This window comes from Podarcis vaucheri (genome assembly GCF_965113315.1).
Source record: "Podarcis vaucheri genome assembly, chromosome: 15".
Classification (NCBI taxonomy): domain Eukaryota; kingdom Metazoa; phylum Chordata; class Lepidosauria; order Squamata; family Lacertidae; genus Podarcis; species Podarcis vaucheri.
The window spans coordinates 2,653,933-2,667,216 of NC_138753.1; the positions used below are offsets into that span (position 1 = coordinate 2,653,933).

The 13,284-nt window shown below is 42.5% G+C and overlaps 1 protein-coding gene and 1 long non-coding RNA gene across 4 annotated transcripts in view; one reads left to right on the forward strand and one right to left on the reverse strand.

Moving 5' to 3' along the window:
• EFCAB5 (EF-hand calcium binding domain 5) overlaps window positions 1-12,080 on the forward strand; it is a 45,999-nt gene extending 33,919 nt beyond the window's left edge. For all 3 annotated transcript variants that reach the window (XM_082201680.1, XM_082201679.1, XM_082201681.1), the window contains 8 exons: window positions 461-633; window positions 1,380-1,608; window positions 2,571-2,723; window positions 5,459-5,565; window positions 7,928-8,181; window positions 9,282-9,514; window positions 9,610-9,706; window positions 11,237-12,080. In XM_082201680.1, the coding sequence (XP_082057806.1) occupies window positions 461-633; window positions 1,380-1,608; window positions 2,571-2,723; window positions 5,459-5,565; window positions 7,928-8,181; window positions 9,282-9,514; window positions 9,610-9,706; window positions 11,237-11,463 (1,473 nt within the window). In that variant the 3' untranslated portion in view covers window positions 11,464-12,080. The remainder of the gene's footprint in view (window positions 1-460; window positions 634-1,379; window positions 1,609-2,570; window positions 2,724-5,458; window positions 5,566-7,927; window positions 8,182-9,281; window positions 9,515-9,609; window positions 9,707-11,236) is intronic.
• LOC309520351 lies at window positions 2,821-5,452 on the reverse strand. Its single transcript, XR_014214227.1, has 2 exons — window positions 4,106-5,452; window positions 2,821-3,426 (listed from the first exon to the last, which is right to left on the reverse strand). It is a non-coding gene; the product is annotated as an uncharacterized lncRNA (long non-coding RNA).
• Window positions 12,081-13,284: the final 1,204 nt, after the last annotated feature.

Genomic DNA, 13,284 nt, shown 5'->3' on the forward strand with positions numbered 1-13,284 from the left:
TGTGTCACATAGAAAAGAGCAGATATATATTCCCTGTTGCCCCAGATATGATTGGCTTGTTACAAGAGGTTAGGTTTTGACCCTCTTAACAATTCTATTAAATTGTGGGATAGTCCCCAGTGTCATTCACCTGCTGACATGTTGTCAGAACCTCAACTTGCACCATACAGGTTTTTAAGCACAGGTTGGATGGCCACCTGTCATGTATGATCCAGTTGAGATTCCTGTAGTGCAGGGGCTGAACTAGATGACCCCCCGGGATCCCTTCCAACTCTGCACTTGTATGATGAATGATGAATCCCACAAAGAGCAGTGGGACTTGCATGCCTATGAAATTGTTTCAAATAAGCATGCAGACTTGGGGAGAAACAGAATGAGTTCCATGTAAATGAGGGCTAGCCAGGAGCATGGGGCATGTGTATAAAGATGACTGACTGAGGCATCTGCCTTTCATCTGCAGGACACAGATGCCCATGGAGACACCAAGAAGATCAGTGCTTATATTGCCCTTTTGGAATATAACTTGGTTTCCCCAGAGCGAGGAGATGTTCTCCTACACTATGTAGCATGCACAGAGGATGATGCTCCATACGTCCTAAACCAATCACTTTTCATGGATATGGAAGGAGTCAGGTAAGAAAAACACCCACAAAGCTGTTTCCTTTTCTTGGGTGATCATTAGGCTTAAGTGTGGGAAAAACTGCACATTCAGTATGGGTGATTATATTTCTGTGTTTAGCATAGCATGCATTTTTGGTTCTGCATTTTAACATGTAGGATCTGTAATTGAAAGTTAGGAAAGAATCGCAAATTCTTTAAGAGACAATTAGCAGCACCTATTGTCAGAACAGAGGGTTGCATAAGAGAAACAGCATTAACCCTCTGTAGGCAAGAATTTAAGACTGAAAAAAAAAAAAAAAGAAATGGAGAGAAACCAAAACTGACAAATCAACCTATCCATTGTTCTCATGCAAAATACACAAGAAATCAACCTGGGGGTCAAGGTAGACGCGTTCAGCCATGCTGGGTAAACTTCCCAGAAGAAGAATAACTACAAACAGAAACAAGACTCATTTTCATCTCAAGGTTAAGCAAGGGACTCAAGCAAGAGAAATGAAGTGCCACAGCAGCAAAATTAAGGTGTAAATTCACTCTTCGTTACATGGGAAATATGAAGGCAATGGATTTTGCACTCTCAGTGATGGGTTTCTTATGACCTCTTCTGACGAGACCCATTTCCCCTAACAAATTGCTCTTTCCTGAGATGAGAATGTTGGGAGTGTTCCTGTCCATGTCTGCTGCTATGATGTTTTCTACCTAGGCACTTGACTCCTGAAAGCTTTTCCTCTTCCTCTTTTCTGCTCACTTTTTTCACTTAGCTTTGCAGCAGCACTAGATGACAAGCCAATCCATGTCCCCAGAGTTCAGCTGCATGGAAACATCCACTTCTGGAACCAGGATCGCCCCCTGGAAGAGAGGAAGGGCTCCTTCTTGGTGCTGCCGCTTGAGGATATCCGAAGAAGAGTCTTTGGTGTTCTTGGTCTGGACACTCTCCAGGACAAGAACGAGAAAACCATCTTTGTGCCCCACGAAATCCGTTTCTATCAGGTGAGGGCAGCAGGGAGGCTGCAAGGGGACAGCCACAGTCACTGCGTGAGGGCCTGACTGGATTCTGTGAACAATGTTCATTCCTCTGGAGTACCGTATTTTTCGCTCGATAACATGCACCTGACCATAACACGCACATAGTTTTTAGAGGAGGAAAACAAGAAAAAAAAATTCTGAATGAAACACTAGATGTATCATTTTTGTGCTTCATGCTGTGGCCGCAGACATGTGATCTGATGGTGAATTTGGGGTGACCCAATGCAAAGATCCTGAGGATCCATGTGGATCTGTGCTTTGTAACCACGTTTTAAGTGGGGAGGGAAGGAAAAACATAGAAGGGACAAGGAGCACCGAGAGGGGTGTGCGGAGAAGCAGCTGGCTAAGAATGCAGGAGAGGGATTTTACCGGAGGGAGGAAAGGAAGGCAAAAGTTCCTCCCACGCACCCACCCAAGCCAGCCAGCTCTCTCTCTCTCTCCCACCTGCATGTTGCAGCACCGGAGCATGAGAGGAATTAGAAGGAAGGACGGTCTGCTTTCTCCTCTGCTTGCCTGGAGGGGAGGGGTTTTCTCTGCTCTTTGTTCCGTTTGAGCAAACACAGTAACAAACAGAAGCGGGTGGGCAGTAAGACCCTGAGGCAGAATGCAGGAAAGCAGCAGCTTCCTCTTTTCAAGGCTTCCCTTCTCCGGACGATTGATATTTGACTGATTTTTGCCTTCACTCGCGCCTGTCGGCTCCAGGGACCACACATTTGCTCAATAACACGCACAGACATTTCCCCTTACTTTTTAGGAGAAAAAATCTGTGCGTTATAGAGGGAAAAATACGGTATGTGATTGCAGTGGCGTTGCCTATAGGAGTCCTCTGCTTCAAAAGCCCCTTTGATATGCTTAGTTTGCTAACGTTCCTGCTTTAAAATTTTACATTGTTTCTAAACAAATTATAACATGTGTTCACCCTCTAGGGGATTGCAAACACGTTCAGCATAGCCTACCACCACATCCGCACCAAGGAAAGCATCATGCAGGTCATCATCACGGCTCTGGGATGGCTCTTCACCCGTGTGTCGCACCTTCAAACCATCACTACGTACTTCATGGAGCCTGGCGAGGACAGGGTAATATGCTAGCAATTGCAAAGAGGACTGAGATAAAGCATGTGGAGCACTTAGGAAAAGCAGAAAAAGGGGGCAGGACTTTTCTATTCACACCCCCCCCCAGTCTTTTTCTTTTAGGAACACAGGGAGCTGCTTCATGCTGAGTCAGACCATTGGTCCATCTATCTCAGCATTAACTACACTGACTGGCAGCGGCTCTCCAGGGTTTGAGACATTCCCAGGTCTATGTGAAGATGCTAGAAATTAGAACTGGGACCTTCTCCAGGGAAACAGATGCTTCATCACTGAGTTACAGCCCTTCCCGAACTGTTTTTCTAACAAATGGTACCATCTCAACCTTACCGCCATACACCACCAGAGGGCTGTGGTGGGCTCTGGTGCCTCTAACAATTACAGTGGTACCTCGGGTTAAGTACTGAATTCGTTCCGGAGGTCCGTACTTAACCTGAAACTGTTCTTAACCTGAAGCACCACTTTAGCTAATGGGGCCTCCTGCTGCTGCTGCGCCACCGGAGCACAATTTCTGTTCTCATCCTGAAGCGAAGTTCTTAACCTGAAGCACTATTTCTGGGTTAGTGGAGTCTGTAACCTGAAGCGTATGTAACCTGAAGTGTATGTAACCCGAGGTACCACTGTACTGTACTTGACAGGTAGTCATTTAGCGGATAAAATCCACACTCACTCCAGGTCCTGTGGCATTGATCTTCACATTAGGAAAAGCTTCACCTGCTAAATTTTTGCCTGTGACAGTGCTGCATTAGGCATAGGAGGCCTTCCAAGTCTGTTCCACACTCTGTCTCCACATGTTTATCACCTCGGGTCTTCTCTTCAGCGTACAGAATATCCAAGGTGGTAGACTTCCCGAGAACAGAGACCGAGAAAACAAATCAGAAAGTAAACATCATCTTGCCCATTCTGTGGCTTTTAAAAATGCAGGGTATGTTGCTGCGGTGTCACACTGGATGTAGATTACACCATCAGCACCAGCTTCTTAACTCATGGGTGGAGTTGAGTTTAATACAGTGAACTGCAGACTGGGGTGGTTAATCAGTTATACTCCCATCTGTTGCTAGACTCCAAGGTTCCTGACTAGAGGAACTTCATCTTGACTACAGGTTGGTAGCCATGTTGGTCTGCCGTAGTCGATACAAAATAAAAAAAATCCTTCCAGTAGCACCTTAGAGACCAACTAAATTTGGTGTTGCTATGAGCTTTCGTGTGCATGCACACTTCTTCAGATATCATCTTAACTGTTGTTGCTCCTCTTTGCATCATGAAATGCAGCTTCAAGTCATGGCAACATGCACTTCTCCTGAAAACTTTTAAACAAAAGTCTTGAAAAGAAGTACAAGAAACATCTCCATTGCGTCTGATGGTCCTACCAAAGGCTTTGTGCAAAAAAACCAATGTAGAGTTGATGCGAAGGTCTTCTGTGGTTAGTCCTTAGGCTATCAGCAGGTGGAGCTGATGCATTACTTAACTCTTCTTCAAGGGACTGAAGATTAAATTCTTTCTTTGCAAGAAGCATCCTTTGATATCAAGATGGTATCACGCTTTTGGCAGCAACCTAGGGCCCTCCAAATATTCTAGACTACAACTTCTATCACGCCCAGCCTCTTGTCATAACCCAATGACAAGCTGAGCCCTCATTGACAGTATCCAAGGCTGGCATAAGGGCTCAACATTTTGCGGCACTTGGCAAATGCTCTCACAACTTAGCAGGTGGTGAGCCTTTGGCCATTCTCACTTAAGCAATGCGTGTTGTAGCATGTTAGACTAGAACCTGTGGCCCTGGCTTCTGTGAGAGGCATTTTACTGTTCTTCCACCCCAGTTCCAGTGAAACATATTCTTACGAACAAACTAAATCTGGTTCTGCTCTGTTCAAACACTAGCATTGTTAGCATTTAAACACAAACTTACCCAGTTTGCACTTTTTGAAACAATGCAAAACCGAAAAGCAGCCATCATTTGAAATTCTCACTCCTCTTAATTTTGCAATGCAGCTTTCCAACTAAGTGATGTGTACAAGGATGAATATGCAAACTGTACATAAAAATGTCTATATTAATGAAAATAGCACACACAAATGCATTATATTTGGGGGGGAATGCTTTGCAAAAACGTGTACATTAAGCAAAATTGCATAGAAAATATGTGTATTAGGATAAATTTGTACTTACCATATTTTTCCGTGTATAGGATGCCCCCATGTTTAAGATGCCCCCTATTTTTAGGTCTCCAATTTAAGAAAATAGATTGCCCCGTGTATAAGATGACCCACAGTTTTTCACATATTTTTAAATGAAAAATCCTAGTCATATACATGGAGAAGTATGGTAAATACTGATGAATTTTTATAAACTCTTTTTTAAATGCAAGCTGATGGGGAAATGTAGAGAACTGAACTTAAGATGGGAAAAATGAGAAACGGAGAGAAACCAAAACCGACAGATTCCCTTACCCCTATTTACGTATATGTATGCAGAAAACACCAGGTTCTACCCCTGGCATTTCTGCTTGGGACCCTGGAGAGCTGCTGCCAATCAGAGTGCACAGTACTGGGCTAGGTGAGCAAACAGTCTGGCCTGGCAAAGTTAGCTTCATATGATTCACTGGCCAATAATCTGTATTGTCCCTCATAATTTTTTAGTCTTTCTCCCCTCCCAAAATATTTACACATCTATTCTTGAGGTGTTTCCCACCTGGCAAGCTCTTTGCACTTTCTCTTTTCAAGATGCATGACTATACCTTGCGTAAAGTAATGACTGCACATCAGAATGAGCCGCTGGAGGTCCATCTCCCTCCAGGTCCTGTGGTCAGAAGAAGAGATAACATATTCAGGTGAGCTTTATTATCATCATTATTTTAAATGTATTGGTCCCCTTTTTTTGACATGGCAGCTCAAAATGATTTACAATATAAAGGGCCTAATTATAGGTTACATTAATGATGTAATTAGCCACCATGTGGTGGGTTCTTAAAATGTTTCCAGCCACACAGAGGTCCATGTATGATTGCCTCGTGAATGCAGCACACATGGAAGTGTAAGCATTCCCTCCCCAGCCACTCTATTTTGCCTGCCTTGCTGTGAGGTGCGGTGCAGCCAGGATGTAAGAGAGGACAAGGTTCAGGTCAGACTCTGGGAAGCACAAAACTCTGAAGGAACAAGCTGAAACTGAGCCCTTTTGTTTAGTAATAGCAGCAGGTGCAGCCTGATTGTTGGCACCACCAGAGCTGCAAAATGTAGCCTTTTTCCAGCAGTTTCCTGCTGCGACGAAGCAGGGGAGGCTCAGGTCGTCTAGGGTCTTCCGCAGTGGAGACCTCTGAATCAGAAGATGGCAGTACCACATCCTTGATTTGTGGTGGGGAGGGGACACTGGCCCCACATATTCTTCTGGTAGCAGCACCTCTGGGGCTAACCCTGTACTGCCTTCCCTTTCAGCTCCAGAGTCCCCGCCTCTAACTTCTGATCCCTGATAATATTGGTGAAAAGCACAGTATACATTTTGTTTGGAGAATCTGGATTGTCGTCTGCTTATAAACATACTGGTTGCAATCTGGGTGCCAAAGCATGCTTGAGGCCCTTGTTGTGGGTGTTGTCAGGTGAAACTCTGTATGAACATGGGGCTCTGACTCCATTTGATTACTGGTTTGAGGGAAATTGTGCTTCTTTGTCCATGGCTACCCCACTGGTTACTGCATCAAAAATCAGCTCATTTCATGGCACTCGCTTCCACATCCCGGGCTTAGTATTTGGGGTTGCTGTTGGGTTGCATGGACTTCAATAGTCTCCTTTGGAGTAATGAAGTTGTGGTTTGGAAGCTAAGAACACTTGCCTGGCTTTCTCGAGAGGCAACAAACTCATCTTCCAAAGTAAACCATGTTGTTCCTTCAGTTCTTATCAAATACTCTTAATTTTCTTAGCCCCAACTCCACAGGCTTATCTGTTCAATGCAGCTTTCCAAAGGGGTTGAACGTAGCCAAAGAGTTGTCTGCATGCCTTTGGAGTCCCCTGCTTTTTGTTAAATTCTACAAAGGAAATTGTTCTTATCTTGCAGCCTAGTACAGCTGGCCAAGTCTCACTGCAGATTGTACCATGGTGGGAGAGGAAGTTACAGTGGGGACTCTAGGGCTGTGTACACATCACCATACAGCAATGTCAACCCCCCCCCCGCCATTTGGATTGAAGCTGGTTTGGTGAAAAACACATCAAAATGCAGTATTTCATTAAACATGTAACATGTCTCTCCCATATTGGTCTCTACAGCCACACTACACTCCTCCATTGTCTCTTGAGACAAACTGATGCCAACAATATGTATTGTGGCTAACTTTGTGTGTGTACACCACTTCCCTAAACAGCACACTGGATTCAGAGGAAACAGGAGCATGAACACATCCCAAGAGTGCTCATCTGCCATCCTTGCTAGATTGCAAGGCAGAAAGTACCATACAACAAGCTTTGTATACTCAACATTGACTTTAGGTTTGTGTCAAACAGCTTCTACAACAGCAGGTTGGCTGGAGCAAAGGATATTGTAGAGCTGGGAAATGTTCTGAAAACGGCAACCATTTGAGACTTTTTAATTTAGAAAAAAAGACGAGTGAAAGGGGAACATGATAAACGTGTATAAAATGATGCATGGTGTGCAGAAAGTGGGAAGAAAGTTTTTGCCCCTCAAAGACCAGGACCTCAGTTGGGTCACCCAATGAACCTGCTTGTTGGGGAAGTGACACGGGAGAGATTTTTATCCCTCTCATAATACTAGAAACCACTGGGGGCATCAAATGAAGCTTAAGGTTCTAAGATTTAGGACAGACAAAAGAAAGTATTTATTCACACTATAGAATTTGCTTTGAGATGTAATGACGGTCACTAACTTTGATGGCTTAAAAGAAGATTAGACAAATTAATGGAGGATAAGGCTATCCTTGGCTACTAGCCACAGTGGCTATGTTCTGCCTCCAGTGTCAGAGGCAAGATACCAGCTTTCATAAATCACAAGTGTGGACTGGGCTGTTACACTCGAGTTCAGTATCTGTTTGGTCACTGAGAGCAAAGGATGTTGGACTACATGGGCCTTTGGCCTGATCCAGCAATGCTCTTCTTATGTCCTCATGGCTTCATATAGCAATTGATGCAGGAGCAGACACAATGATGTAGAGTCTGTGATATTATCATTGGTCATCTCTTTTGTTTTAGAGATTACCTGTTCAAGTGCATAGACTGTTCAGTGGTGGTTACCACGTTTGTGTTTGAAGAACATTGTATCACAGTTCCTCTGAGGAATCAGATGGGCCAGGCCATTGCAGTGTTTGACATCAACCTTGGAAACCGCCAAAAGCTACCAACCTGTGAGCACAGAGACCTGCAGAAGATGCTGAGGACAATACAGGCTGCCGTTTGTGAGATCCTGAAAGAGGATTCTGGAGAGAAAGATCCATTCTACGTCTTGGGTATTGTGCACCTTAGATAGCAGAAAAATTCTACTGGTGCTGGTGGTAGTCAAAAAGATTCAAGATATTTACACTCCAGAGCATATTCAAAGAAAATGGGAGCAGGGACAAGAAGTCGGACAGACTTGGCTATATTGCTGGTTGAAACTGTGGGATTATGATTATTAGAATAAAACTTCCAGCACCACTGGTAACAAAATTTGCTTTAGTTAATTTCTAAAAAGAGAGGTAGGGCTACCAGAAAATTTCATCCTCTGAGACCTGGAAGTCCTATTTGCTAATTTCAGATGCATGGAGACAAGCTGTGGTTTATTAATGGTGGGGAAAATGTACTATGCACATGCTTAGGACCCTTTTTTTTTTTTTTACTTTACAACATCTTAACCCAAAGATTCTGGAGCTGATAAATGGAATCAAGCCTTGAAACATGTTTTACAATCTCAAAGCAAGAGTGTGCAAGTGTAGAGCTGTTTTCATTTTGCACCAGGGTACTGTATCCATTGTGAGCCAACAAGTTAAAAACGGCAAGTCTGTGGACAGTGCAAGTGTGTTCTTCTTATATATATTCCAAGCAGAATTTAAAGTAACATAAAATGATTCAAAGTTCCTATAGGAATGGTTCCCTAGGTACTCAGAGCATCTATGTAGATTGGCAGTTTGCGCTGGAGATGCTTCACTTTTCCCCCCAGGGTATGGCCTGAAGTCATATGAGGCCACAATCTAAGCAGATCTGTGCCTCTACACAGCTCAGTGCTATAGTGTCTGCTTTGCATGCAGAAAATCCCAGGTTTAATCCCCAACAGTATCTCCAGGTAGGGAGAGAGAAACTTGGGACAGCTGTTGCCAGTAAGTGCAGAAAACACTGAGCTAAATTGTACCAATGGTCCAACTTGGTATAAAGCAGCTCCCAGTGTTTCTATAGCCTTAAACGTGGGTGTAGCCAGGATTTTTGGTAGGAGAGGCAGGCCTTTTGTGGGGGGGGGGGGCAGAACCTCAGTTAGCTATGTATTTCTATTGCTTTTTATTGATGGGGGGCAGCTACCCCTCCCTGCCCCCTTTACTTAAAGGCTAATTATTCAAATGTTGGCTTGTCATTCCAGAGGCAGAGTATGTGGGGGACTGGAGGCGTGGGGGAGTCCTCTTCTACCGATTCATGCTGCAGGAGTTACAGAATTGCATCTGGAATCTCGACCCTTTCTCCTCCTTCAGTGAAATAAGGTGCTTTGAGAAGCCACCCAGCCTAGTGCATACAATACTTAAGTGTGCACTGCTGATTTTGTACCCCCAGTGGGCTGGTACGCAGGAGGTTGAGGACTGGAATTGTTGCATAGAGGTGAGAATCCTGAAAAAGCATGAAGCCCAGATTTCCCAGCCACTCTTCGTGTTTTTCTCATAAACCTTCTAACATTTATGTTACTTGCACTACAGAAAATTGATGGAGAACTTATTGAAAACATTTGCTACTTTGACCCAACTGCTGCCTATGTGGAGGTTCGACCAGAGACTCTGTACAATTGCCTCCATGGTAAGTGTATTATATTTTACATAATTGTGGAACTGCCTGATGGGATTGACATAAGAACTCTGCTGGATGAAGTCAAAGGTCTATATAGTCCAACATCCAATTTCCCACCCTGGACAAAAGGACACCTATAGGACGTCTACAAACAGGACATGGGGATCATAGTTCTCTCCCACTGCTGTTCAGTATAGGGTTGCCTTATTTCAAAAAGTGAACATCAAAAGTTGTTGAGCTCAAAAAAATTGAGCTGCCGACATGGGCTGCTGTACATCTGGATTTCCCCAAACATTTCAGCATTTTCTGTCCGGATGCTGTTTATGAGGGCTTAATACCAGCTATGTCCAGGAAATTCCAGACATATGGCAACCCTATGACAGTAGAGAGCACTGCCATCATGACTAGTTTCCAATGGTAGTCTTATCTTCCATGAGTTTGAAAACTATCAAAGTTAATGGCTGTGGTGACCACATCTTGTAGCAGTTAATTCTGTAAGCTAGCTGTGCCTAGTTGGGACAACAGAGTAGCAAACAGAACAGAAGGGAAACTGTGTGCATGCTGCACAGAACAGAAAGGGAAACTTAAAACTTAATTCCTAGTTCACACAAAAGCCACTGTATACTGTATTCGTGGCTCTCTGTATTCAAGGCTTGCTCTTCCACTGCTACAATTGAGCTGGGTATATACACTGTATTTCCAAAGCACATTTGAAGCATTTTTCCTCCCCCAATGCATTTTGAGCATTGTAGTTTACCCCTCACTGGGTTCCCAGCAGCACTTAACAATCTACAGTGCCCATAATTATTTGAGGGGATTGGATGTGCTTCAAATGTGCTTTAGCATTATGCTTTGGATTCAGATTTCATTCTACCTTTTGTTCATACAGCTAACTTTGTTCTGAACTTCAAATGTGACTGAAAACATTCACTATATTTTCAATTTAAGAACCAAAGCCATGCTTTTCTCCCAGTCTGGCTTTTCCACCTGCTGTTGGGCATACCAACTCAAGTCATGATGCAGCTGTTAATTAGGAGTGGCATAGCTTGCAAACTCTAATCACATTTAAGGAAAACTCATTTTGAGACTGCATCCCAACTATGCAGACCTTAATGCATAATGCTGTTAGCAGCTGATTTAATGTGCAACCATAATCCATGCGAGAGACCCAACCAACAACTCAACAATCCACCATAATGTCCATTCCAGGTAGTTGTTGATGAGAAACTCACTAAATGGGATCTAAATGTTCGTACACAAGGTTTTGTGCATGCACCAGCAAGTCCCAGAAATCATTCCTTCCTACAAGGTCCTGAAGAGCAGAACTGGAAGGAGCGCATGAGGTCACAGTCAAAAGTGGAAATCAGTCAAGTGAAACATCATGGTCATGAAGCTATGAGTACACCAATGATTAATTTTAGTGAGGATTTGCACAAAGGGATAGCACATGACACCAGACATCTTTGCTGAATCGTGCAATGGTAGACCTGGAATATGTAAGCCAACTAGCATGTTGTGATTTTTTTTAATTTCAATTAGGTGCACACAGAAAAGCTGTGTGGAAGTTTCGCTCAGCTCCAATGGAGTATCTCTACAACTGGGTGAACACCTGCTTATCATTAATAGAGCTGGCAAAGAAACTTCAGCATCGTCAGAGCATGGCAACATCATCTACAGCTCTCATCACTCCCACCCTGTCTCGGTCGCTTAGGTCATCTCAGATTTCAGCAAACACAAACTACACTTTTGCCACTCCTTTAGTTTAAAATTGTTTTGTGATTTTTTAAAAAAAGCATTTAGAGAATTTTTAAACACCCCCTTTTATTCATAGTGCTTGTCGAGTGTGTCCATGTGCTTTTGGATGTGAAATTACCGGTACACTTCTTTGTCAAGCTATATAAGAGCCTTAAAAATGTTCAGAGGTAAATGTTCTGATGCAATAGGTGGAATAAAGTGACCTTCAAGGGCCAGGTGGATTGCTCCCAACTTCCATTTAATTCTGACAGCGGAGGGGGGGATTAGAGGGAAGGGAAATTACAACTTGTACCTCTTTCAAGTTTACACAATTCACAAATGATTAAAAAGAGCAGCAGGCAGAAGGAGAAAAGAGCTTCAAAATTAAATTGTGCATTTAGCAAAGCTCTTCTTTCTGAAGTGGCTTTTTAGAAGTCATTTTAAGCCTGACATGATGAAGGGACAGTTTGTTTCACTTGTTCCCAAGGGGAAGCACACCTACGCTCTCATTTTAAGGCAACTAAGAGCTTTTCCATTGGCTAGAGCCTGAGATGACAACACCTTTCAGTGTTCTGATGCAAGATTCCATCTTTGCAATAATTTATCTTTCAGCAGAATCTTTTTTTAATAAAATTTGGGGAAATTAAAAGTTTTCTCTCCGTTCTTTAGCCGACAAAAAACAATGGCATATCTACCTAATATTCTGTAATTTGAGATTATAGGTTGCTTTTAACGTTGCCTGATAAATTGATTACAGTGTTATTACAATTTGTGATTCCTCTGATTATCTGATGCTTGAACAACAGCAAGTGAATATCTGCAGGGGGCCAGGGGGGTGACATTTCAAGCACTTTGCAATGATGTTCCTGGGAACAGTGTCCCTAGCAAAACATTGATACCAAAAGGTCTTTGTCAGCTCAGAATTCGTTCACCAGCAATTCTGCACTAATACAAATAGCTTTTTCTAATAAAAAAAGAGGGTTGGAGATGTTTGTATATGTCTACATGATGCATCTTTAAAGGTTAAGCGACAGATGAGGCTATGGACTACCTGAAAGGCACATCAATGCACATACAAATGAATTTGTATACCGGAATGGACAGTGTTGTGTTGGTCCTGGGTTCAGGTTCTTGTTTCGTTGTAAACCTCACTGTGAGGTCAAAAACTAGGCAGAGTATTAGGCGTATTAGGCATGGAACCCATAAATCTTAAAATCAATTACTCATGTTTCAATCAACTGGTTATTCTATGAGTTAAATTTGCATAAGGTAAAAGCAGTGTTTCTGAAGCAAGAAGCATATTATCTTTGTTGTCAGATGAAACAAAAATTTGTTGGCAAAACCGAAAGCTTGCCACTCCTGTGGACATTTTGGTTCATCCTAATAAAGGTATTGCCCAACTGTAGATTTTAGAAATTTTGAAGTACATAATAATATCAAATATTTAAGCTTGCACACATTCTTTGCATCATTACAAGAATGGGTGTTCTAAATTAATAAATAACAATACACATTTTATCTTGTATAGACTTGTTTTTCTCATGATAAACAGGGTTTTTTAATAATAATAATAATAAAAGCACCCTTATTCTTGTGCATATTTCCTCATGGCAAGCATAGTTGTTTTAACACTACTGTTACTAATAATACTAATAATGCCACCAGGCTTATGTTAGCAGTTAGGAAAATATCCTTTTGTAATGTTTAATGGAACGTTTGATCTAATTTTTAATGGTTTTTATTGCATTGTTATATGGGTATTGATTTATTGTATTTCTGTATTGCTTTCCATTCAAATGTTTCTCAAAGCGGCTTACAAACAGTAAAGAACAACAATATAGTTGAACATCACA